General features: G+C 36.4%; 4 protein-coding genes across 8 annotated transcripts in view; 1 reads left to right on the forward strand and 3 right to left on the reverse strand.

Annotated features, from left to right (window-relative positions):
• The window catches only part of LOC101736572 (mitochondrial pyruvate carrier 1), a 497008-nt gene that overhangs the window by 426452 nt on the left and 43464 nt on the right, over nt 1-27092 (reverse strand). The gene's annotated exons all lie outside the window — the stretch shown is intronic.
• LOC119630931 (uncharacterized) lies at nt 156-5490 on the reverse strand. Of its 4 annotated transcripts, none has more exons than XM_038021470.2 (6): nt 4760-5490; nt 4101-4321; nt 3750-3842; nt 3552-3644; nt 2786-2854; nt 156-2698 (listed from the first exon to the last, which is right to left on the reverse strand). In XM_038021470.2, exons 1-6 carry the CDS (start codon nt 4855-4857, stop codon nt 540-542), a joined length of 2733 nt encoding a protein of 910 aa, XP_037877398.1. In that variant the 5' UTR covers nt 4858-5490; the 3' UTR covers nt 156-539. The 4 variants fall into 4 exon arrangements, with proteins under 4 accessions (XP_037877398.1, XP_062525169.1, XP_037877399.1 ...); XM_062669185.1 differs by having other exon boundaries at nt 4756-5490; XM_038021471.2 differs by lacking the exon at nt 3750-3842.
• On the forward strand, nt 7580-15604 carry LOC101736955 (GDP-L-fucose synthase). The gene is made up of 7 exons (XM_038011748.2): nt 7580-7705; nt 8444-8639; nt 9226-9340; nt 10376-10578; nt 10985-11124; nt 12063-12191; nt 14104-15604. Exons 1-7 carry the CDS (start codon nt 7681-7683, stop codon nt 14337-14339), a joined length of 1044 nt encoding a protein of 347 aa, XP_037867676.2. The 5' UTR covers nt 7580-7680; the 3' UTR covers nt 14340-15604.
• LOC101737231 (glutamate dehydrogenase, mitochondrial) lies at nt 15526-26376 on the reverse strand. Of its 2 annotated transcripts, none has more exons than XM_038011612.2 (11): nt 26071-26375; nt 25305-25428; nt 25005-25112; nt 24356-24448; nt 23342-23428; nt 22316-22482; nt 21657-21794; nt 20462-20623; nt 18063-18267; nt 16929-17071; nt 15526-16489 (listed from the first exon to the last, which is right to left on the reverse strand). In XM_038011612.2, exons 1-11 carry the CDS (start codon nt 26323-26325, stop codon nt 16373-16375), a joined length of 1599 nt encoding a protein of 532 aa, XP_037867540.1. In that variant the 5' UTR covers nt 26326-26375; the 3' UTR covers nt 15526-16372. The 2 variants fall into 2 exon arrangements, with proteins under 2 accessions (XP_037867540.1, XP_037867541.1); XM_038011613.2 differs by having other exon boundaries at nt 16349-16489; nt 16888-17071; nt 26071-26376.

The following is a 27092-nucleotide window of genomic DNA, read 5'->3' on the forward strand; positions in this document are numbered from 1 at the left end:
AAATCCTACCACTGTCAAAAATAGTGATGGGCATTAATATCGATGTCCAATAAATAATGATGCGAATATTATCGATATTTTTGTCGATATCGAATGCAGGCAAGGATTGCATATTGAAATAAAAACTTTATTATTTTAAAAGAAATAAAACAATGTTTTATTACTTAGTATAATTTTAATGAAATTTGTAAGTAGAATTTTAACGCTTACAAAAAATTTTAAGTTTGTATCGGAAATGTTTAATTTTTATTTTACAATATAAACCAATATTTACTTAATTTTATGCAAGGTACAATAAGTATACATGTAGAGGTTTTCAACCTTGTTTTATAATGTTATAACGAACTAGGTTTTGAAAATTTTTGTGCTAAATAAAAAACAATTCGTTTCTATTTCCATTTGAAGAGTAAATTTTTAAAAACTTCTATTTTATAATAGTAAAAAAATAAAGTTCTAAATCTCTAAATGTATACTTTTTTTGAACTCAAACCCGAAGTTAACTTCTTTCTACAAAAAACAAATAAAAACTAATTATGTAATTATCTTGAAACACCATATTGTTGACCCCTTTTGTTCGCGTCCGCCAAATCCTCTTCCTTTGAAACTTGCTTTAAATTAATTATCTGGCACTGTCGCCGAATCAGCATTAGAGCCAATTTTGTAAACAATAAGTCTGACATTTGTTGACGATGATTAATGCATAGCCACTCTGTATTACAATTTGAATAAAATATAGTAATTGTCCACTGGCAAATATTGTTATTATGTAGGTTAGGGATACAAAACTGTTCAAAATTTGTAACCGCAGTGTGTACAGTTTGACACAACTGCAATGATGGATATGTCAAACATTTCTTATCTTGCCACCACTCCCTTAATTTAATTAAATCATAAATCTTATTTTCCTCTGGATCTGCAACTGTCAAAGTTTCTCTACAGACCTGGCAATCATTTTTTTTTAGAATAACAGAAGCTAGATATCCACTTATATAGACCACTGGTTGATTTGAAATTTTTGCTAGGTCACATACTATTTCTTTATATTCTTCTTCTTCAGGTATACTGAGAACCGGGTTGTCTTCCTCATTTTCATTTTCTGTGGAAACATGACTAGGAGACTCATTAATATCTTGACCTTGATCATCTTCGTCTTTAAACCCAAAAACTAAATCATGAAAATCCGTCATGAGTTCCTTTTTGTCTTCTTCACAATTGGAGTTTTTGCTGTGAGGGGCGGTAAGTCCTGATATTATAGAGGTTTTCATAGCTGCTATAAATGTAGAACACGTCGGATGCTTGTTTGTTTGACCATGCTGTCTTATTAACCCAAATAAATTTTCTAATGCATCCTGGTTTAACTGCCGTAGATTCAAATACTTATATCCTAAATCCTGAACTTCCAGCCAAATATCACGCAGCGATTTTAATGATATAATGTAGCCTTGAACACACTTTACATTTTTTGCTTCCACGCCATTATGGTTGAAAAATGTTAAAGTAGACAGTTGCTTTCTATATTCTGTCCAAACAGCTAAATGGTCAGTTTTAGCAGATACGTTTTCCCGTATACCTTTTTTTACGTCAGCATGTCCTGATGGCCCATTTGTATAATCAAAAAGTTTATTGAATTTTTCAATTAACAAAGCAGTCTGTAATATTTCATCTGATCGGTGTACATTTTCCACATTCGTAGCTAATAATTTAAGAACAGCAGCCACTGTTTGGCTAAATATTTGTGCGGCATACTTAACTTTCATTTTAGCTCTGTACTTTGGTTGTACATGAGTTGATTTGAGTTTGCTAAGATATAAAAAATTTCTATTTCGTTCCTCTACCTCAACTAAATGGCTCCATTGACCTTTCAATTCTCCCATTTTCAGAAATCCTTGTTTTAAAAAGTTATTTCTCAGTGATTTTAATAAATGTGGAATATCATAAATTATATAAATTTTTTTATTTTCAAATTCAAAATAATTATGTCCACCATTGTTCCACTCCTTTAACAGACTTAATGCTCCCATATTGGTGGGCGCTTGATCACATATTGTTGATAAAACTTGAAATCCCGAGTTAGTAATTTCTTTAATTATATCTTTTATTAAAACTGCTAATTTTTCTGAAGATACTGTGCCTCTTATGAAATAGAATGCCAGCGGTTGTTTAATTTTTCTCCCAATACCTTGTAACATGAAGACTAAGGCATGATTTGCTAGCTCATCTTTCCTCTCATATCCATAATCGATAAACCCTTCCACTTTATCTGTGGCTTCGCTATAAGTTAACCTTTCTTTTAACGCTATTTCATCAAAGACTAGCGAACATAATTTTGCTCTTATTTTTTTAATGGGAGCTAGTTTTTTCAGGTGGTCAAGTACAGCTGTATTTAAACCTGGCTCAACAGGTATTTTTTTCATTAATTTTTGCAATGTTTTGATACTCGGAAATGGTGCGAGATATCGCAGATATCGGTAAGCTTTTGGTGAACGCTTGAAGATGGCTAATGCTGATATTTTATTTTTAATAGTCCAGCGTTTGCCTTGTGACTTACGCTTTTGATTTATCAACGCAGACGTGACAATTTCTTTTAGAAACTCTGACGATAAATTGTCTATTAGTTTCGCGCTCTTTTTTAATGATGCCAATGTGCACTTTGTTTTTCTCAATTCACTTAAGAGCTTCCTTTTCCGTGGTGTAACATCTAAAACAAAAAAATTACATTAATACTTATTGACCAATCGTTAAAAGTGGTGCTATAAGTAGATGGAGTTAATAATACAAAACTCACCAACATCTTCTAATTTTCTTTTTCTTATTTGACTTTCACTTTCTTTCCGCTGGCTTCCTTTGGTGACGTCTGTAAAAATATATGAAGTACAATAGAATTAGTATGTATTATAATCTTATTATATTTTATTTATTTATAAGGGAAACCAACAGTACAATACAAATAAACAATATTAAAAAAAATAGCTAAAACAATAACTAAACATGTTGTATCACTACATAGTTAAAACAAAGTCGCTTTCTCTGTCCCTATATCTATCTGTCTGTCCTTATGTATGCTTAAATCTTTAAAACTACGCAACGGATTTTGATGCGGTTTTTTTTAATAGATAGAGTGATTGAAGAGGAAAGTTTATATGTATAATAACATCCATTAAATAGTGGAGAAATCAATAATTAATGACAGTTTCCTAAGCGAAGCGAGGGCGGGTCGCTAGTTGTTAAATAAACACAACCAGAACCATACGCTGAAAAAATTATATTCATTTATTTAAACTAGACTTTCGGCTGTGGCTTCTCCCGCATGGGATTCGGTTATATCGCATGTCCCTGTACTATCACTTGATAATAGTATTTTGTGTCCTTTCTCTGTCTACAAATTGTCTGTGCCAAATTTCATCAAAATGGGTTCAGTGGCTTAGACGTGAAAGTGTAATAGACAGACAAGTTACTTTCGCATTTATAATATTAGTAGGAATTTTGAACTATTTTTACAGATCTTCGTTACAACTAAAATTTAGAATTGCTTTCATGAAATCGATTCTTACTTTTCTCTAGACTGCTAGACTGACTTGAGGATGTTGGCATTGAAGTACAAGGAACAGCCTGAACCTCAAACTGGCCTTGTGGGGTGACATCAGCTGAAAATTAAATTAATTATTTTAAATTATTACACATGTCTATTAAGATTAAAATTTAGTATTTCTTTTCTTGCTGATATAAATTTAAACAATCCTGATTCTCACTTTTCTCTAGACCGCTAGGCTGACTTGAGGATGCTGGCATCAAAGCACTAGGAACGGCCTGAACCTCGAACTGGCCTTGTGGGGTGACATCCGCTGATATAAAAACATACATTTTTTAATTTACTTTGAATTATTCTACACTCAAGAGCATGTTGAATTTCAAAGTGTGGTCTAGATATAAATGGACTTAGAAACTATCTTTGGTCCATGCAGTAGACATATGTGCGAGAAGTGAGCATTTTAGGTACCAACTGAGCTAACACAAATTTTTACATAGTATAAATTTTTATACACAAAAAAAATTTCAATCCTGTAAAAAATGTACAAAATGGAAAATATGTACCCAATTACCTTGCGAGTTGAGTTGCAAAAATTGAAGAAGAATTTCATCTCTCAATGGTGGCAGTGTCAAGTTCAGTTTGGGTACAGCTCGTTTTTTTAAGCGCTTCTTTGATTTTGTAAAGTCTCGTCTTGAGAAATGTGCTTCACAAACATGTTTTAAATCATGTAGCATATGTACTTGAAGATAAGCCAGATCTTCTTTGCCAACCATCTTTACCCATTGTTTACATCTAAAATTCAAAATGAGCGTTAGTTTTACTACTAAATTAAAATAGGTCTTGTTATAAACTAAAATATATACATTTTTCAAATTTAAGTATCTATTATTTACTGAAGTATTTTTTAATAGCTGTGCCCACAATACCTTGCATACTTTTATCCCCTATTTCTTATTGTTATTTTACCCCCTCGAGGGTGAAGATTTAAAAACTTAAAATTACATTATTATTTACATATATCTGACTAGAAGCAAAAAAATCAATCATCATCAAAAAGTTTCAAGGTTCTAGATTAAAAAATTACGAATTTCCATACAAACTTTGTCATATTTATTTATATCTAATCAACAGCCTAAATAATAAGTTTCAAGATTCTAAAAATGACGATACTTCCATACCCCTTTCAACCCATCTACTAAAGAAATTCAAATAAGGAGTTCACTTACTCACCTATTGACATCCAGAGGAAACCTTGCGAAAAACCGTTTTTCAGTAAGATGTCTTTCTTTGATACCACAAACTTCACAAGTACGATGAGTATCAGGCATGTTAAAAAGTTTGCAAAAGGCGCAAAAAATTTAAACAACACAGGAGTCAGTTTCTCAACAACAATAACTTACAATTTACAAACAAAAACAAGACCAAACAGGAGGAGTAAATTTCTTAACAGCAAATATTAAAATTAACACGAAAAAAAAAACACGTTACAAAATCATTTTGTGAACAAAGTCTTTTCTCGAAAAATATCAACGTGAACTTATAAGCGATATTAAAAAATTAAAATGCCATTTAGTTTTTTAAATAACTCAATGTGTTATTCATCAAAACCAAATGAATAAACGACAAAACAAACAAAAACAACAAAGCTTAACCGGCATTTTGTTTAGTGTTGCCATAAGGAAATTTACATTTTTCTATAGCTAGGTGCGTAATGCCAATTTAGCGCACTAATTAACGCGTTAAGACGCAGGAGTAGTAGTAGCATTACAGAAATGCAAAGAAAACTATATTATTAATAAAAATAAGTAAAGAGAACGTACGGTTTGTTTTCAAATTCAATGTTCACGTATTGATAAAAATTACTATGACTCTGTTAAACCAATTAGCTCGGTAACACTGTGTTGTGTCACAACTTCGGATCTCATCCCATATAAAAAAAATATGTATGGGAGATTCCACCCACTGTAATTTTGCTACTTAATTAAAGTGTAAATTCAATAGTAGTGGTTAAAGATGATGTCTGAGTCCATAGACACCACGCAACATATCTTAATTTTGGTCGCTGTTCCAACCATGGAGTTAATAAGTACCTACAACAGTAACTCTATGGTTCCAACATTCAATCTGGAACGCCGCACTACTTCGCTGTAATACAGAGGAAAGATAGTGAGACTTGCTTAAATTAATAGAAGCTATGTAGCACCAAATATTTACGTTTTATTTTTTGTGGTTTTGTTTTTTAGAACAAAGTTATATGTCCATTTCAGAATTTATTTGTAAAAAGTTTGGTTAATACGTAATTACTACAAAGCGTTGCACCTGCTTTTGGATAAGATATTTAACATTTTATCATCACTCAATACAAATACATCAAGTTCGTTAGCCAGTAGGTCAGAGACACTTTGACAAGCAGCTCTAATGGGTTGCCGATCGCCTTCTGGGAAAATTTCCGGGAATTTTTTTTCTTCTGTTACCTGTGTCGAGCTAATCCGGGACATTTCCAGTTTTTTTTATTGCTTAGATTGGTGGACGAGCTCACCGCCCACCTGGTGTTAAGTGGCTACCGGACCCCATAGACATCTGCAACGTAAATCCGCCACTCACCTTGAGATATAAGACCTAAGGTCTCAGTATAGTTACAACGGCTACACCACCCTTCAAACCGAAACGCATTACTGCTCCACAGCAGAAATAGACGGGATGGTGGTACCTATCCGTGTGAACTCACAAGAGGTCCTACCACCAATAATTACGCAAATTATAATTTTGCAGGTTTGATTTTTATTACACGATGTTAATCCTTCACCGTGGAAGTTAATCGTGAACATTTGTTAAGTACGTATTTCATTAGAAAGATTGGTGCCCGTCTGCGGTATTCGAACACCGGTGCATCGCTAGATACGAATACACCGGACGTCTTATCCTTTAGGCCACGACGACTTGCCTTAGATGCCCTAGTAATAATCAATGAACATACAAATGCTACGCTAGTAACACAGACATGAATTTATGCTCGGTGATTTTCCCCTTCGTGATATTCCATTCATTATTGTACCAATAATATAGAATATATGCACATGTTTATTTTGATTAGTAAATAAATATCAGATTCAGATAATCTTTTATAAAATCAAGCCAATAGGCATCACAAGATTAATGCCGCCATCCAACTTCATACATGGGGTCGAATGATCAACTGTACAGCATTACGGCTGCCCTACCTTTTAAGCCGGAACGCAAGATTACTTCGCCGCAGAAATAGGCCACCAATCTTCTATCTATATTATATATATATATAAATGAATTGCTGTTCGTTATTCTCGCTAAAACTCGAAAACGGCTGGACCGATCTGGCTAATTTTGGTCTTGAATTATTCGTAGAAGTCCAGAGAAGCTTTAAAAGGTGAATAAATATGAAAATGCTCGGAATTACATGAAAACAAGACAATTTTGTTTTTCCTTTGATGTGTCCCCCGTCGGGATGGATTCCTTTTCTTTTTTTAAGTTTATTTTATACAAAATTTTAGGTCTTTTATTGATCGGCTGAGACACTACGAAGTCTGCCGGGTCAGCTAGTTATTCATAAGATTTTATTGCACAATGTTATTTCTTTACTCTAAAGCTAGTTTGTTAGCCCGTCTGAAGTACAAATTTCCCTAGAAAACACGTTACTGCATGCGGAATTTGATCACCAGCGCACCCATCGCTTGTAACGATGAAACCAGGCGTCTTATCATTTAAACCACGACGAACTGAATTGACAAATTAATCTTATAATGCAGTGTTTTCTAGATATTGCAAGGTCACTATTATGAAAGCATTTTAGAATCTAAGTTTTATTATTAATCAACTAAACTAAAATAAAACTCTCAATTAATATTCGTAATTTAAGCTTCTCTATCCGTAGGTACTATACTCACTACATACTTCATACTACATACTGCAAACTATGAAAGTTCGACTGCGAAAATTCGAAACGTTATTTATTTGTCATCTTACAGCTTAGACCTACTTCAGTGGCTTACAGCCACAGCTGACAACTTGCTCACTGGAGAGGCAAAAAGAATTTAAGATTTATCTTTTTGCCTCATAGATCAAAGCCATGTTTCTTTTAAGCAAAGTGAAATAGAACAAAATTGAATTGATTAAAGATGAAATTAAATGGATTTAAACGAGGTGAGTTAAGATGAAGTCGCAGGTGTTGAACTAAGTCAAATTGAGTAACTTCGTAGTAAAAAGATAGGAATTTACTGAAACCCTTGTGGAATTTTGGAATTTTTTTATATAATTGGATATTTAATTTTAAATTATTATTCGCAAAGTAAAATAATTGTGGCAGTAACCAATAAACAACACAAAATATTTGACCGATGTTTGAATCTCGCGTACACACACTGAAGTAAATTACACATATTCAAGATAAACTTGCGTTTAAACAAGTTTCGAACAACATCATTCGGACGGTCGGTCTACCGAGCAATATCACCTGGTGGAAGATCTTCCTTTTGTCGTTAAAACATCTCCAAAAAATCAAACAAATTAATATTTTGCAATCGGGTGAAGTCACAGCTGTTACTTACTTATTATTAATTAATATATTACTAATATAGACAATATTTATATATTTATTTATATATAGTTATTACTAATATAGACAATATTGTTTAATGTCATTTAAGTTTATTTTATTAAATTTCATTACAAATCCAATTGCTTTCGTTTTATTTCATTTTTCATGAATTCTGCCAATTTTTCAAAAGTCCGGGCTGCATGGGCTTTGTTAACTTTGCTTCTTTAAAAGAGGAATTAAAAGTTGTCATGAAACAGCTGATTAAACGAGTTTAATGTAAATACACGAATACGTCGCGTCGTCTACAAATTGCCATATTTTTGATAAGATTGTATTTCACTCAGGTTCTCAAGAGGGCAAGAAGCAACGTCGATTTATAACTATAAAGATGAGTGACGGAAATGTTGTTCTTGTGACCGGAGGCTCCGGACTAGTTGGTCAAGCAATAAAGACAGTTATAGAGCGCGACAGACAGAAACGAAATAGTGATTATGATAGTGAGACGTGGATATTTAGCGGTTCCAAGGATGGCGACCTCCGGTACGTTATCAGTCTCTGATAAGTTTGTTTTGTGTAGAAAACGAATGTATATATAATTGTTTATTTAACAATTAGTTTGTGAACGGATTCGCAGTGATTTCTTGCTATTATAATAATATGTTGCAACATAATTCAATAATTGGTTTAACATGAAAAAAAAACATTTTAATACTAATCATACTCATTTTGGAATTATTTCTTTCATGCTACGTAATCCCAACAATTTTTCATAACATTTACAGTATTTCTTTAAGCTAACTATTCTGTCCCATAATATCTGTAATTTACAAAATGTTTTGCTATGTAGGCCTCTGATTATCATTATTAATGTAGAGTATCAGCATTTACTCATGGTAGAATGTATTATAAGCATGCAATGCATTATATTTCTATTCACTCTATTTTACTTGTTTGCACCGAAAAGTAGATATGTATTCTGGTTGGAAGCCTGCAAGAGCTTTAAAACACTAAAATTGGACTTTGACATTATGTTTTTGGATGAGCCTCTGGGCTCTGATATGATGAACTTACAGATTTCACTTTAAAATTAATTTTGATCTTGTAATTATAAATTAATTATTTGCAGAGATAAAACTCAAACAGAAGCTCTATTTGCTAAACACAAGCCTACCCATGTAATACATTTAGCGGCAATGGTTGGGGGACTGTTTCACAATATGGCACACAATTTGGATTTCTTTGTAAGTGTATAAAAATCTGTGTATGTATTTAAGTATGTACACATACACAAAAAAGTATATTTGTCAAATCAACAACTTATAAATAAACATCTTTTTATTTTGAAATAATTTATTACTTTTTTTTTATTGCCCTTGTAGGCAGACAAGCATACGGCCCACCTGATGGTGAGTGGTTACAATCGCCCATGGACTTCAGCAATGCCAAAAATGAGAATGAGATAATGAGATAAATAAATGAGATCATCAATAAGTGAGAATGAATGATCAATGAGAATCAATGAATCAATAGATGAGAATATTTTCATAATATTTAAAATTTGGACAACCTTTTCACACATTAATGATACACTCTGATCTATTATTCCACAGGGGCCAAAATGTGCAAAAAAAATGGAACAATAAAAGTTATCAATTTAGTTCTTTCCAATGAGTTAAAGTTTTTGGCTTAAACACTTAATCTGTTATATTTTATGTAAAAAATATATAAAATTTAATGAATAGTTTACAGTGGATCACTTTTAGGGTCTGTTCAGAAGGCATAAAGTAAAACACATTATTCATTTGTGTAAAGATTTTTTCTTTATTTATAGTGAACACAATACGAATCATTTATTTTTACTGGTGGTAGGACCTCTTGTGAGTCCGCGCGGGTGGGTACCACCACTCTGCCTATTTCTGCCGTGAAGCAGTAATGCGTTTCGGTTTGAAGGGTGGAGCAGCCGTTGTAACTATACTTGAGACCTCAGAACTTGTATCTCAAGGTGGGTGGCGCATTTACTTTGTGGATGTCTATGGGCTCCAGTAACCACTTAACATCAGGTGGACTGTGAGCTTGTCCAACCATCTAAGCAAAAAAAAAAAAAACAAAAAAAAAAAAGATTGTCTATACATGCCCAAGACACATTTTATAATTAACTTTCAATTTTATTTCATGATCTGAGTGGACACAAGTTTTGTTTATGCTTATAGAATTATAATTGTCTATGAATATAGAGAATTTATAAAATAGTAAAAGTGCATACATTTCTTTTTCAGAGAGAGAATATGTCAATAAATGATAATATTCTACAAGCGTGTCACAAATATAATGTAAAGAAGGTTGTATCTTGTCTCTCGACATGCATATTTCCTGATAAGACAACATATCCTATTGATGAGACTATGGTACACAATGGTCCACCTCATAGCTCCAATTTTGGATATAGCTATGCCAAAAGAATGATTGACGTTTTAAATCGGTAGGTGCCCACAATTGCTTATTATTAAATATTATGAGGTTGACATTTTGAGTGATACGTAATTGTTATAAGGCATAAAGAAAGCTAGTTTACTTAAGACTGGGTGGGTTGAAAGCTTATCTGCTCACTTGAGTGCAGAATAGTCTAAACCAACAGTGTTATAGTGTGTTATATGGTGATTGATTGATTCTTATGAAATGTATTTTATAAACTGTTACCTATGGCCCTCTCGTGGTGAGTTGCTATCCAACATCACTATGTTGAGGATATAGCTTGGTATTCACCTATGGAAAACATTTGATGTACAACTTCTAAAAAGAAATATCTGCCGTTTTTAAACAGAGAGGAACCTACATATTTTGTCTATCTTTAGAGAAAATAATATAAATGTATTGATCGATTTCAGAGGATACAATGAGTCTTATGGTTGTATGTTCACCTCAGTTATTCCTTGTAATGTGTTTGGGCCATACGACAACTTCAGTTTAGAATCCAGTCATGTAATACCGGCTCTTATAAGGAGGATGGATGATGCTATGCAAAAAGGTACAATGATTATTTATTTTGATTTTTTGTTACTTATGTATCTTTATTATGCTTGTAGTCTTACGACTGACTTGGTAGCCAGCATCTAAGGCTAAATATTGATAAATCAGGACACAAAGTAGCATGAGGGTTGTGTTGGTGATTATATTACTTGATAGATTAGGTAGGAGGTGGTAAAAATATATTTTTTATTATCTATTAAGGAATGTGATAGTGACTTGTCACTATCGCCTAGAGGTATCAGTAATGCTAAGGACACAACTAAGTTGTTGCTTGATGCAAAAAAAAATCTGCATTGTTATTGAAAGACACAGACAAACTTATACATATGTATGACTATAATATAACATGGCATAATGAAGTATAGGATACCATACCAAAGTAAACGTCACCTACTCAATTAGATTTCTCAGTGCTGGTGGTCTTCTAAATTCTTTCTGCTGTAAAAAAAATCTTACCTAAGCTGATAGCCTTGAGAGCCTATTTCAGCATAACCTTAACTAGTAGGTGAGCTCACGGGGCTCAAACCGAAGTGATGCTAACACTGGCCCTAGCAAGAGCCGTGCTTCGCCGAATCTACCACCGGATCGGAAACGCGACCCACTGAGAAGATCCGGCGAGAAACTCTGTGGGCTGTGTCTATTCACTCGTCGAGCCCTTCGTCGCAAGCGACGGGTTCGGTGCTTGTGGTACCTAAAAGTACCGTTAATGGATCGGGAGGATCCGTAATGACGTGTTTTGGGCGACGTCGACATCTGCTGTTGCTTACTCATATTTTAAGGGTAGATAATTCCTATAGATTATTATTGATGTGGTGTCTATGGACTGAATATGAACTGAACAATGGACTGAATGTGGGACATGAGTTTCTCTGTTCCTCTGCTCTGCTGCTAAAGAAACGGAAGAAAGGAAATGATTCTCTATTAAAATAATTCCAGGTGATCCCACGTTCACAGTGATGGGAAGCGGCAAACCACTGCGACAGTTTATTTATTCATTAGATCTAGCCGAGCTGTTCATTTGGGTCCTCAGGAACTACAACAGTATCGAACCTATTATCTTATCAGGTAACATATTGTCAGAATTTGAATGCATCATACTATCAGGCATTTGACATCTAAGAAGTCGTCGTGGCCTAACAGAATAAGACGTCCGGTGCATTCGTGTTGAGCGATGCACCGGTGTTCGAATCTCAGGCGGGTACCAATTTTTCTGATGAAATACGTACTCAACAAATGTTCACGATTGACTTCCACGGTGAAGGAATAACATCGTGTAATAAAAATGAAACCCGCAAAATTTTTAATTTGCGTAATTACTGGTGGTAGGACCTCTTGTGAGTCCGCACGGGTAGGTACCAACCACCCCGCCTATTTCCGCCGTGAAGCAGTAATGCGTTTCGGTTCGAAGGGTGGGGTAGCCGTTGTAATTATACTGAGACCTTAGAACTTATATCTCAAGGTGGGAGGCGCATTTACGTTGTAGATGTCTATGGGCTCCAGTAACCACTTAACACCAGGTGGGCTGTGAGCTCGTCCACCCATCTAAGCAATAAACAAAAAAAAAAAAATGGTAATTAATATCCGAAAGGCCCAATGCTCAAGTTCCTTCTGAATTTTATTTTAAAAAATATTTCTTATATTTCAAATTATTATATTTAAAATATTTCTGCCGTGAACTACTCATTTAGGGCTTCCTTCTTGGACTTCTCGAGTCGTGGGAATAATAAAAACCAGTTTCATAGTTTAATTAGTGATGTGCTCCAGTTGGAATGTTGAAACAGCCGTTATGATATAAAAATGAAGACAACCTCATGTCACAAGGAGAGTGGAGACATTCATCTTGTCATGGGCTTCCGTAAACATTTACAGCCGGGTTTAACATAAGCTACTTCATTGATACTAGCAAAAAAAAATCCTAGTGTTGTGAATTGCTTTAGCAACTACCTTTTTTTTATTGCTTATATGGGTGGACGAGCTCACAGCCCACCTGGTGTTAAGTGGTAACTGGAGGCCATAGACATCTACGACGTAAATTCGCCACCCACCTTGAGATATAAGTTCTAAGACCTGTGTACGAAGTACTCAAATTTGTATGCAGTTAAAACAGCTGCCCTAGCGGCAAACGTAGGTAAACGTTCAAACTCGAGTTAACTTTTACGCTATCGAGAACGTTAAAAACTGGCTATAAGCACAAATCGTTCGAACTTTCGCTTCCCCAGAACTCGGTCATGTGTAATTTCATGTCATCGAGTGAGCTCGATAAGTCGATATATTTAATGAAACTAACAAATTTCGATTATAAAATATAATAATACGACATCGCGCGGATACCTAATCTTTTAACTGTGCAAGAAGTTGAAGTCAACTTAAATTGGTTAGGTATATTATTATACATATATTTTTAGAAACATTTAAAATCTTAATTATACCTATAATAATACTAGATGACCCGGCAGACTTCGTAATGCCTCAATCAATAAATAAAATACCTAAACTTTTATATAAAATAAACTTAAAACAAACAAAAGGAATCATCATTTTCATATTTATATACCTTTTAAACCTTCTCTGGACTTCCACAAATAATTCAAGACCGAAATTAGCCAAATCGGTCCAGCAGTTCTCGAGTTTTCGCGAAACTAACGAACAGCAATTCATTTTCATATATAGGTATAGGCTAGCTGTACCCGTCCGCTTCGCTGGGCATTTAAAATTAACATTATTATTTCTCACCCACAAAGATTCTTATCATTAACGCCACCGCAACTGGTGTAGGGCGTCCAACACTCATATAAATATTAGCCTATCCATTAAGTACATGTATCTTCTATATGGATACCAAGTTTCAAGTCAATCGGATGTACGGTTCAGTAGTTATAACGAAACATTCGTAAAAACCACTGTAGATTTATATATTGATATAGACGAGTATATATAGATTGAGAATTGGTATTTTAATTTTGCACTAAAATTACAGTTGACGAAAAAGACGAAGTAACGATAAGCAGAGTGGCGGAGATGATTAAGCGAGCCCACGGATACGGCGGAGATATTGTCTATGACACGACCAGAGCCGACGGCCAGTACAAGAAGACCGCGTCCAACACTAAACTCAGAACTTTGTATGAAGATTTCGAATTTACGCCATTCGATAAAGCCATAGACGAGACTGTCAAATGGTTTAAATTGAATAAAAATAGCGCTAGACTATAAAGATAATTGCCATATTTTTTTGTGTGCCTTTTTGCATGTTCTCCGATACGATAAAAGACCCACGCAATGTAAAGAAAAAAAACCAATCCAATTATTAAACAGCATTATAACTTGTAGTTTTAGTAAACTTAGAGCTTAGTAGTACCTACGTTATTTGATCATTGAAATTGTTTTATACGTGTGCAAACATTGAACACATGACAAAAAGATTACAAGAGGCCGCTTGTTTGAGGTTTGTTGAATTAACATAAGAATTTACAAGAAAACCAACGAGTATTCATGTTTAGTTTACAAAATTATTAAGCTATTGCATAGCTTTTATCGCGAGATTTGAGCACGGCGACCGAATCAAGGAATTCCGTAACGCAAATAAAACCTAACACCCCCCACTCCGCCTACCGTGTAGCTCGCTCACACATTCACACATTGCGCTTGTGTAGTGTTTGTGAATAAGCGCGCGGCGTGACGTCGCACTGCACGCGCATCATGAAAAGTCTGCACATCTCCCTCGCGCGGTCTAGCTTATGAGTGTGAAGGGGACAGTTAATGTTTTGCTTTTGTTAATGTTTATAAATATAGCGTGGCCTTATTTTATTATTGTATTAATATTAATTTTTTTTATTTATTTTTTTATTGCTTAGATGAGTGGACGAGCTCACAGCCCACCTGGTGTTAAGTGGTTATTGGAGCCCATAGACATCTACAACGTAAATGCGCCACCCATCTTGAGATATAAGTTCTAAGGGTCTCAATTATAGTTACAACGGCTGCCCCACCCTTCAAACCGAAACGCATTACTGCTTCACGGCAGAAATAGGCGGGGTGGTGGTACCTACCCGTGCGGACTCACAAGAGGTCCTACCACCATTATTATCTAATTATAATTGCATAAGTTGATAAAAAAGCTATGCAATAGCTTTACCGCGGCAGTCCCCGAGTGCCACGTGTTTTTTTTTTCATTATAGTTTTTGACGCAAAAAATTCCAAATTACAATTTACAATGATAATTATTTGCCTCGTCCTTAAAGGTAAAGTTAAAAGTGAAAGGTCCAGAAGGTCCACGGGCATGAATTATGCGCGATAATATTAAAACAATTTCAACTTTATTAATTTCATATAAATTTTGCACCATTAAGTTAATAACCTATTATTATGTATCCTAAGCATTAAATATAACAAAACTCAATTTAATCTGCAAATTATTTATTATTAAAATAAACAATACGAATATGAAAATGTACAATAAAAAATATTACTAAAATGTTTTTATTTTTTTTATTGTTACTAAACAAGTATTATATAAATTATCTTCTAGGTTGAGTTCTGTGGCACATTACGTTTTCAGCGTAGGCTATTAAAATTTAAAAAAATAGCGCCAAACTGATTGTTTCAGGAGGAAAATTTCCTTGATGACACATAGAAAGAACTGTCTTCCGTACTATTAATGATGGAAACGTAAATTAGCCATAAAACTTAACCTTCACGATTCACACTCGGACTTTAAAAGATTAAGTTTGTCCGCATCCAGTTAATAGTATAACTCTTCATTTTTCGTTAGTTTAGTATAACCGTCCATCTTAACCCTTTGAGTGCGAGCCGTCGATAGATTGTTTCTCTATTAGTGACAGTTTGATTTAAAGGTATTAAGGTGATTAATGACCTGATTAAACCTGTACGGACATATCTTAGCGGGCACATGTATAACATTTTTAATAAGTTAAAAATAACCATTTCAAATTATTTTGCTGTGAATTTAGCATTGGTTCTATATATATTTTTAAGTGAAACTTTTTTACAAAGACTTTTATTCAAAAACCCTTTAGCAATTTCTGCAAAATATGTGAAAATAAGCTCAGCACTAAACGGGTTAAGTATTCCAAGGTAAAACGTAATAAATATTTAAAAAATGGGTAAAAACGTTTAGACACTCAAATTACAATACGTTTTAGCTTTACTTCGCTAAACGCAAGGTTGTTCGTGTCATTTTCTAAATTATAAGTATTGACATTGTCACGGACAGGGCTCGCAGTTTGTCAGAAAGCCAAGCCGTGTTCGTCGTAGGTGACGAAGATTTTTTCTATAGCAGTGACGTAGGCCGCTGTACGTAGATTTAAGCCTAGACTGTGGGATTTTGCAGCATGCATTACATTCTGCAAATAAATTAAAAAAGATTGTATTAGTGACAATGATGTTAAGTTAATTATTCATTTTTATTGTATGTAATTGTAATGATATGAGATGGGATGAAATATAATCTCAGTAAAATGGTGGTCATTTACTGAGATTTTTTCAGTGGACTTTTTGGAGGATCCCGAGAAGTTACATCCAGCGGCCTTGTTTCATTTTCCCACATTTGTGCACGCTCACAGATATTAAACAGTTAATAAACCACCATTATTACACATTTAAACACGAAGAAATACTAAATAGACAAAATAAAACAAATCACACAACTTCACTCCTCGCGTTCCCGCCAAAAAGTCCGATGAAATAGCTTATGTATGTTAACGAAGAGATTAACAGTTGCGCTATTATCATTGTAACATACTTAATCTATGTTTTTCACCCAACGAATGACAGTTGACGTACTTTACAAGCGTTGGTCATAGAGTACTCGAGCCCAGAGTTGACAATGTGCTCCTCGTTGGCGCCGGACATCAGCGACTTGAACAGCGGCGTGGGTCCCATTTTCGCGTCGATATTGGCCGCTTTTAACGACTTTTCAACGGAATCTGGAGTTAAAATTTTTAAACTTCAATTATGTAATTGTTTATTTATTTATTTATTTTATTTTTATAACTTCTTATACTAGAAAGTATAAAGGCGGACTTAATGCCATAGGCATTCTCTAACAGTCTGTCTACCTTAGGGGAGTGCAGAGATGAAGCTTGGTAGGTGTAGTGTGAAGGTGATATTACTTAAACATATATTAATAATATTAATATATATTTATTAATATATATTAATTATTATTATATTAATTGTTCTTTTGTTTTAAATATTTCATTAATAAAAATCATCAAAAATACCAATGTTAAAATGCATTTGTGTAGAGGAGCAGTAAGTACCTATTATGGTTTTTTTTGTTTGTTTTTTATTGCCCTAGTAGGCAAACGAACGTAGGGTCCACCTGGTGGTGAGTGGTTACCGTCGCCCATTGACTTCAGCAATGAGCCAGGGGCAGAGCCGCTGCCTATGTTTTATACCGTTATGTTTTACAAGCTTTAGTTACCACCTTAAGTTTACTGTAAGCTCGGTTTGTAACAAAAAATAAATTTTTTTTCAAACCCTTTTTTTATTGCTTAGATGGGTGGACGAGGTCACAGCCCACTCGGTGTTAAGTGGTTACTGGAGCCCATAGACATCTACAACGTAAATGCGCCACCCAACTTGAGATATAAGTTCTAAGGTCTCAAGTATAGTTACAACGGCTGCCCCACCCTTCAAGCCGAAATTCATTACTGCTTCACGACAGAAATAGGCAGGGCGGTGGTACCTACCCGCGCGGACTCACAAGAGGTCCTACCACCAGTAAATTCTCCTAATGTCATTTAAATATTAAATAGCACTCTGTATAGGCACATAAATACCCAATAAGACAAATCAGACATGTCATAATTACCTCATAGTGCCGACAAAAGATACATAATTATACCGGCGATGGAAGGACATTACCCACACTCTGGTCGAGCAACTAAAAAGTGATAGAAAAGTATATGTCACCTAGTAATGCAGTATTAGAGTCTCGCCAGAACTTGATACTCAATTTCCCGAAGCTGACATGGTTGATATTCTTCAAGAATTCGAAGTACGAGACGGTGACTCCGCCCGCGTTCGCTAGCAAGTCCGGGATGACCAGGACTTTCTTGTCGCGGAGTATCACGTCCGCGGCCGGAGTCGTTGGACCGTTCGCGCCTTCGCCGATAATCTTTAATCAAACCAATAGGATCACGTATCACTCAACTAATGACAACAGACAAAAGGTGGGTGGCGCATTTATGTTATAGATGTCTACGGGCTCTGGTAACCACTTAACACCAGGTGGGCTGTGAGCTCGTCTAACCATCTAAGCAATAAATAAATAAAAACTTTTTAATTATTAACCCAATATAAGTATAGGCAGACGAGCATACGGCCCACCTGATGGTGAGTGGTTACCGTCGCCCATGGACTTCAGCAATGCCAGGGGCAGAGCCAAGCCGCTGCCTACCGTTTAATACTCTCCACAAGCCTCGTTTGAAGAAGGACATGTAATAGCGCTCGGGAAACACCGTGGAGGGGAGCTCATTCCATAGCCGGATGGTACGTGGCAAAAAAGATTTCTGGAAACGCATTTATAAGGTGATTTAGTCCGATGAGTATTATAGTTTTATAGTGTAAGTTGATGTATAAAATAATATGTGTGTATTGCGTTGCTTTCGTTATTCTTCTATTTTAAATTTCTAAATTTCTCTTCTCTGTTCACTTTCTACTTATATGTGATTTTGATTGTGGAAACATATTTGGTTATTGCTTTATTTTTTAAAATATTATATGTTTGTATTGTACTGTTTGTTTCCCAAATAAATAATAAATAAATAAATATAGAAAAGTTACTCTTCCATCATAAATAGAATCTCGTCTCAGCATAATATTGTTTTCGTGCACCTAAATAGCACGATACGGCAATATAAATTAAGACCTGCGTTACATCGGAAACTTAAAAAACAAAACTCATATGCCCGTATCTTTAGACGTTTCGTAAAATAGTCCTCCACTCTTAACTCATCCGATGATGCTCGAGCATTCCCTCGAAACTTACTCGAGTTTGGTATTTTTAGTCGACCATTACAATATTCCTCAACTGTCCTCGAGTGAGGTAATAATGATGAAAATTTGATCAAGCTAGCATCAAACCCATAGAGTTCTGTAGTCTATGGTCATTGTTTAATGTCAAAGTCAAGCTGCCGCTGTCTGTTTGACACTAGATGAACTTGTTTGATGTTTTGGTTGCTGAGTTAATCATAAATATGTGTGCGTGCGGTAAATCTGAAAGTGTATTATTTATTTTCTAACCTATTATTATTTTAGATTTCGGATCCGGCTTTGTATTTTTATTCGCCGCTTTTGTGTGATTTTGGTTGCATCGTGTTGTTGAAGTGCTTTTCCACAACCACCAGTTTATTATTATATAAATAAAACTTATAATCGCATTGACTTTATTTATCAGGTAGTAAGCAAAATATGTCTCTTATGTAGGTAAATAAAATAAAGAGTTTCAAATGTCTAACCTCAAACTATTTACTTTATTAATAAATATTATCTAAATTAATTTATCAAAATATGCGGGAATCATGCACAGATCCAGGCCATTGCACAACAATATCATATATTTCTATTTGCGGTCCACATACTATTTGGACATTGATAGAAAACCAGCCTTGAGGAACGTTCAAGGTACGTCGCGACGTACCTTAACTTGACAGTTCGATCACTTCACTCCGGTTAGGAAAATTTTCCAAGGACGTTTGAGTGGAGTTTATTTTTACGACTAATCATACCAAAACGCGCGTTGGAGGTTGAGTCGAGTCGAGTTAAGCTCGTGTAAACGACTAAAAATACGGGTGATAGACATAGATAGCTTGCGTTCGTTTGCCGTTAGGGGCGTTGTTCCAACTCCATACAAATTTCGTCTTTTCGCATTAAAAGTGTACAATTTCCAAAAATATTCGAAATTGAGTTAATATGCGGAATCATTTGGTATCACCAGTATTTTTCTCATAAATACTGTCAAAAGAGCGTAGGTTAGTTTTAGTTTTTTTTTTTAGTTCCCTATATTTTGACTATACTATTAACAAAATTAATACATAATTTTATCTTACTTTAAAAGACAAATAATGTATCTGGTAAAAAAATTAAAATAAATGTCGCAAAGATGATTAATATTAAAAATATCACATGTTAAACCTTTAAAACACTCTCCTGTAAAATTAGTAAGTTTTGAGATTATACAGTTTTAATGCGAGAAGACGATTTGAGATAACTTTTACGCGATCTAGAAATTAAAAACTCACATTAAGCACAGATACTATGCAGGTACAGATCCTAATCTGTTTTTGAAATAAAGAACTAGCCCCTTATACCTTACAGTTCAGTTTGGCTGCGACCTGTTGTGAGAGAGTCTTCTCCATCGCCGCGACGACGAGGATGTCGCAGTTTTCGTATAACAAATCCGGGCCCACGTCTTTGGCGTTCGGGTAGCCTTTAGCGCTTCCCTTGTTCTTCTGTTTGTACTGCAGTAACTCCTGTTCCCCAAATGATTACATTCAATCGAGTTTTATCTTGTTCATTACGGAGAACAATAGTCGGAGCCCACCGAGCGCCATTTATTACAAGACTAGCTTTTGCTCGAGACTTCGTCCGCGTGGTTTTTTTTTGTTTGTTTTTTTCCTACCTCTGCTGATAGCCTTGAGAGGCTATTTTAACTTCACCCTAGCGTGTGTAGGTGAGCTCACGGGGCTTAAACCGGAGTGTTGCTAACACTGGCTCTAGCAAGAGCAGTGCTTCGCAGAATCTACCACCGGATCGGAAACGCGACCCACTGAGAAGATCCGGCGAAAAACTCAGTGGGCTGTGTCTGTGGGTTAATTCGCTCGTCGAGCCCTTCGTCGCAAGCGACGGGTTCGACGAGGACGGTGACCGGACCGCGTGGAATAGTTATTTTGGTATTACGAAAAATTTTACCCTCGTCTTTATTTACGTATAAAGTGAAAATATTCTTGAATAATAGAATGTTAAGGAGCTATTTAAGGTACCAAAATCACGCTTTTTAACCGACTTCAAAAGAGGAGGTTATCAATTCGACCATTACTTTTATCTATGTATGTTCACCGATTTTTCGAGAACGCTTGAACCGATTCTGATAATTCTTTTTTGGTTTTTTTTATTCGAAATTTAAATCGGTCCAATAGTTCCTGAGCGCGTTCAACTAAATAAACAAAGAAACTCTTCAGCTTTATAATATTAGTATAGGTATATGTACGAACAAACTTGGTCTGTGAATGCTATTCTCATTAGTCATTAGGATAAATTTAATGAGCTCAAACTTAGTTAATGTTAAGGGCTTCTTTACTTTTACTAATTCGTCGTCAGAACACCGTTGAACACCGTTGAATGCCGTGCATACAATTGAAAGAAGAATGATTGCAAGTGAAGAGTACAAAAATTAGGTACAGTCTTGCGAATCGTCCTGGTAATTTATGTGTATTGTCTATGCGTCCTGTCTTTGGCGTTTGGCGGCAGAAACCATTAATGGAATATTATCAATAACCGGCTAACCACAGTGTTTAACCCTTCAGGTTTGTGGAGGTTGCAATCAGCTTCTAAAACCCCGATGACTTTGACTCCGTGCTGCTGAAGGTAAATGGCAGCAAAACTGCCCACGTTGCCGTAACCTTGAATAATAGCTGTTTTGCCCTGAGAAAACATTATTTTTTTGATTTTTATTATATATTTATTTCATGGGTGGGTGGGCGAGCTCACAGTCCACCTGTTAAGTGGTTACCGGAGCTCATAGACATCTATAACGTAAATGGCGTAACCCACCTAATATGAGTCTTAGCGATAGTCGACGACCAACAACGCCGGTCTCCGCGGTACGGCGGCCCTACCAGGCCGTCCGAGCGATGCCACTGGTGTTCCGGGATACCCCGCTGGGCCAGAACCAGCCTGCCGGGTCGGAACGCGATACACCGCCGACCGGGAGAACGAAACCCTAGCTTATGTTAATACAAAACTGTCCACTTTGATATATAAATTTTAGTTTTATAATCACAATAGCGTGTTTATTTGTATAGAGCAAATCATCATTCTACAGCAAAGCACGGCCCTCGTGTTGTGATAAGGACAATAAAACAATTAGCCGTGCTATCTGATAAAAGACGAGCGAATTCGATGGAAGCGGGTCGCTCTTGTCCCGAACGTTATAGCTCCCATACCTCGAAGCCGGGCTTCAAGCCGATCTGTTTCATCCAATGCTCGTTGTGAATAAAGTTACTGATGGTCATGAAGACTCCTCGGCCCGTGGCCTCCACCCGGCCGTGGATGCCGCCTCCGTTGATGGGCTTGCCGGTGACGCACGCCGCAGCATTTATATCTTTGTAGCCTGTTTATTTACGATGAATCATTAATAACATTTTTTTGTTATTTTCATAATACATTATATAGGAACTAATTTTAATTGTAAACGTGGTTGTAATAATAACAAAACAATGGCTATAATACTTACTAGATACCTCCGTCTACCTTTCTAATAATTTAAATATATTGTAGGTACCTATATGATAAACTGTTTAATTCGCATAAGACGGTTTGCGTTTGATTCCTCCTAAGGTAGGTCGACGTCGCCCAAAACCCGACATCTCGGATCCTCCCGATCCACTAACGGTGCTTTTAGGTACCCCAAGCATCGGTAATCGTTCTCGTCGAACCCGTCGCTTGCGACAAAGGACTCCGCGAGTAAATGAACCCACAGACACAGGCCACTGAGTTTCTGGCCGGATCTTCTTAGTGGGTCGTGTTTCCGATCCGGTGGTAGATTCTGCGAAGTACTGCTCTTGTTAGGGCCAGTGTTCGCAACATCGTCAGGTTTGAGCCCCGTGAGCTCACCTACCAGCCCGGCGACGGTGATGTGGTCTCACTAGACCATCAGCTTAGTTAGGAAAAAAACCTAAGGTAGACTGGAAGAGATCGGTCTTAGAATGAAGTCTGCTAATCGATAGCTTTTTAAATGAAAATCGTAATCAGACAAAAATATAATCGGCGTGACCCGATTTTTTTTGTTTTATTTGTAGGTATACGTCTGATACTTAAATTCCTGTTATATCTATATATTAATACAGAAATCAAATTTTATTGGCTACATTGATAGATGATATAAGTTATTTGATGGCCGATGAATAATAATTGTAAGGAACTCGAGGGCTTTGTAGCTCTTGCTGGGTGAAGCGATGGTGACAGTTTACCAAGCGTCTTGATGTAGGTGTCCACGATCCAGGACATCTCCCGACCGGACGTGTTCACGTCGGGTGCTGGAACGTCGATGCCGGCACCTGCCATTGTTTTATTCATCAAAAAAATGTATATTCCACGTTAAGAGTAGGTTAAGTAGTGTAATTGTTTAATGTATATTGTGAGATATTGTTTAATGTATCTTGAAGGGTGGGGCAGCCATTGTAGTTACAAGTATAGTTATACTGAGACCTTACGTTGTGGATGTCTATGGGCTCTAGTAACCACTTAACACCAGGTGGGTTGTGAGCTCGACCACCCAAATAAGAAATAAAAAAAAAAATATTGCCCTTGTTGGCAAACGAGCATATGGCCCACCTGATGGTGAGAGGTTACCATCGCCCATGGACTTGAGCAATGCCAGGGACACAGTCAAGCCGCTGCCTACCACTTAACACTCTCCACAAGCCTCGTTTGAAGAAGGACATGTCATAGCGCTCGAGAAACACCGTGGAGGGGAGCTCATTCCATAGCCGGATGGTACGTGGCATAAAATACCTCTGGGAACGCACTGTGGATGACCGCAGTGGCTCCAGGTAGTATGGATGAACTCTACTCCGGTGGCGGGCGGTGTGATGGTAAATTACTGGTGGTAGGACCTCTTGTGAGTCCGCGCAGGTAGGTACCACCAACCCCACCTATTTTTGCCGTGAAGCAGTAATGCGTTTCGGTTTGAAGGGTGGGGCAGCCGTTGTAACTATACTGAGATCTTAGAACTTATATCTCAAGGTGGATAGCGCATTTACGTTGTAGATGTCTATGGGCTCCAGTAACCACTTAACACCATGTGGGCTTTGAGCTCGTCCACCCATCTAAGCAATAAAAAAAGTTGTGGATCAGCGAAACTGACTCTTCACGGCATTCACCTAAGTCTGTTATTGCTCAGCTGGTCGATGTACATCGTCTTTGATCGTATTGCACCGCGCTGTGTAAGCATTAAATACGTACCTACATAGTAGTCTACTTACCGATATAATTCTTCTTCGCAAGTTCTAAAGTATATCTTCTCGTTATTCTCTGCAGTTCAGCGATAGTATATTGTTTTGGATTTATCGCTACACCTATATTCATATTTTAAAGATTACATTAAAGAATCAACGAATCGTATTGTTCATTGGCGTATAAAATACTGGTTCTACTAGTAGTAAGGCGTCTTGTGAGCCCAGACAGGTATGTACCACCACCCTGCCTATATCTACCGTGAAGCAGTAATGCGTTTCGGTTTATAGGGTGGCGCAACGGTTATATAACAAAGAGAGTGCAACACAGTGTTGCATTCTCTTTTAGCTCACTTTTCTCTAGCGTGGCTGTGAGCTGGATCAAATTAACTTGATCTGGTTTCAAGCGGTTATCAAGACGTTAGAATCAGTCAGGTCAGACACGAGGAAACGCCCCAATAGCAATTCTAATGGTTATTTCTATTGTATTTCCCAATCGCCTTCAGCGGCGGCGACTGGATAAAGACAGAGGTGAGACGGGAGATGCTAACATTCCGAGTGACGACATTTAGATTGTGATATCGATGGGCTCTGATACGACTTTACAGGGGATGAGCCGTTCGCTCATATATTCATCTACTAACCCTATATGAAACCTGACAAGTAAAATATTTCTGACCTCCTTTAGAGCCCCCAAACGGTATGTTAGAACAAGCACATTTGTATGTCATAAGAGCCGCAAGCGCTTTCACTTCCTCCAAATTCACTTGGTCAGAGAATCTAATGCCTTGAAAAAAAGAATTTGATTATGTGATCCTCGTCAAACCAAACGAGATTGATAACACATAATTTATTTAGATTATAGGTCTGCTACAAATAAATAAATTTTGTGCTTTTTAAATTACCGATGCCGAGAATTTAAATATTTCATCATCAAAACTGATTCAGATATGTTTTATTATTATTGTTGTGGTATTACCTCCTTTACAAGGTAACCGATGGACGCTGTGCTGGGATCTGTAGCCGTGGATCATTTCGTATTCTCCGTTCTTCCTTTGCAAGGGGAATTCGAATTGTAACGAGCTATTGCAAGAGCCCATTACCTAGAGACAAATTATTTAGTCAGTACATGAGACTTACGTCAGAACAGTACCTTGTTTATGGTCACACTTGGGTCAATGATTCTAGTCACTGCCGCGCAGTCAGTAGGTTTTTTTTTCCTACCTAGCTGATAGCCTTGAGAGGCTATTTCAGCGTAACCTTAACTAGTAGGTTAGCTAGCGACGCTTTCGACGAGAACGATGACCGAGTCAGTAGGGACATTCATAGATTTGTACAGTACCCTTCGGTGTTCCAGTAGATCGTAGACATCATATTATTATCGTGATAGCTGCCAGTGATCTTGAGATACAATACGTATGTCCTAATAGTGTTTTAAGCTATCTTACTCTTCAGACCGAAACTCATGAAAGCTTTGCCGAAAAAATAAATAGCATTGTAGCTTAAAACCAAAATAATTCTTCATAGAAACTAATCTGTGAAAACGATTATTTGAAATGAATATTTCAGGCGAAGGGGTATCGCTGTCTGGGACCCGGGTTAGTGTTCAGTCAGGCAAGTAGCCTATAAAAACTGTCAAATAGGCGACATGAGCTCAGCTTCCCGCTGTAGCAGTGTTATGGGCATTACATTTGACATTTTGGTTAGACTTTTACATTGTTTCGTGTTATGAACAAAAATGCAACCTTCAAAATTCCGGAGACCCGCTGCTTTCTCTTCTTATCCGACAGATGAGTGTATTTCTTCAAATACTCCTCGAGGCTTGGTTCGCAAACTTTAACCGCGTTGTGATAGAAGTACTCGACCATCCTGTAAAAACTGGGATCCGGGTCATCGACTATAGCTCTCAAATGCTCCGGTATTTCGTAACGCCTAACACTTAACCGGACAGGGTTAAACAATTTGTTTAATAAGTTAATTTTGTGTGTTTTAACGAACATCTTTCACCGAATATCTGTTAGATTTGACAACACTAATGTCTGACTGAAGGCAGTTTGTTGACGTTTTTTCTGTTTGTAGTTTCTTTGAAAATAGTTTTTCTGCATCGTTGTATGCATGTAGGCAACCACACGTACTCAGGAAAGCAAAGTCAATTGAAAAGTCTAGGCTCACGAGTACTCATTGAAACTACCTCGAGATTTAAATCACATTAAAAACTATAATTTGTTTTTTTTTAAGTTTTTTCTTGTAAGGAAGGTCGCCAAGGTCGGAGATCATTAAGGCGTTTATGTTTTTACTGTCACAGTAAGCAGACGAACATACGACCCACGTGACGAATGGTCACTGTCGTGATGTAGAATTACAAGACACAACATAAGACTATAAAAAAGATTTCTTGACAATAATTTGTATCATGGCGGGCCATGTTGCAGACTTGTAAAGGTAGGGACTGTTTATTTCCACCGAGGCTAACATTCGCAGCGCTTTGAACTATACGAAAACTGTTTTGTCGAGGGCATCAAGACAAACAGTTTAATCATTGCGGGGACGGGCAAATTAGCTTGCAGGACCCATCTTATTTTAAGTGGTTACTACAGTGCGCGTTGGCGAACTTTAAGGCGGCAGGGCATGAGCTCAAGGTAACATTATATTTTCAACAGAATTTAATAAATATATCAGTACTTAAAATCAAAGTTTGATGTACCTACCTAACTAAATATCATAAACATTTTATTTTAATTATAAATACGCACCACCCACCTATGCT

The sequence above is a fragment of the Bombyx mori genome, chromosome 6, assembly GCF_030269925.1.
Source record: "Bombyx mori chromosome 6, ASM3026992v2".
Classification (NCBI taxonomy): Eukaryota; Metazoa; Arthropoda; class Insecta; order Lepidoptera; family Bombycidae; genus Bombyx; species Bombyx mori.

Coding starts and splice junctions, on each gene's coding strand:
- LOC119630931 (XM_038021470.2), bottom strand. CDS start 4,857: ATGCCTGATACTCATCGTACTTGTGAAGTTTGTGGTATCAAAGAAAGA. Junction 3,645..3,749: donor GCCTAGCGGTCTAGAGAAAA/GTGAGAATCAGG, acceptor TTTAATTTTCAG/CTGATGTCACCCCACAAGGC. Junction 2,855..3,551: donor GTCTAGCAGTCTAGAGAAAA/GTAAGAATCGAT, acceptor ATATTTTTACAG/ACGTCACCAAAGGAAGCCAG.
- LOC101736955 (XM_038011748.2), top strand. CDS start 7,681: ATGAAATTAAATGGATTTAAACGAG. Junction 7,706..8,443: donor ATTAAATGGATTTAAACGAG/GTGAGTTAAGAT, acceptor TATTTCACTCAG/GTTCTCAAGAGGGCAAGAAG. Junction 11,125..12,062: donor GGATGATGCTATGCAAAAAG/GTACAATGATTA, acceptor AAATAATTCCAG/GTGATCCCACGTTCACAGTG.
- LOC101737231 (XM_038011612.2), bottom strand. CDS start 26,325: ATGTTCGTTAAAACACACAAAATTAACTTATTAAACAAATTGTTTAAC. Junction 25,429..26,070: donor GGGTCTCCGGAATTTTGAAG/GTTGCATTTTTG, acceptor ATTTGTCTCTAG/GTAATGGGCTCTTGCAATAG. Junction 21,795..22,315: donor GCTTGAAGCCCGGCTTCGAG/GTATGGGAGCTA, acceptor ATGTTTTCTCAG/GGCAAAACAGCTATTATTCA.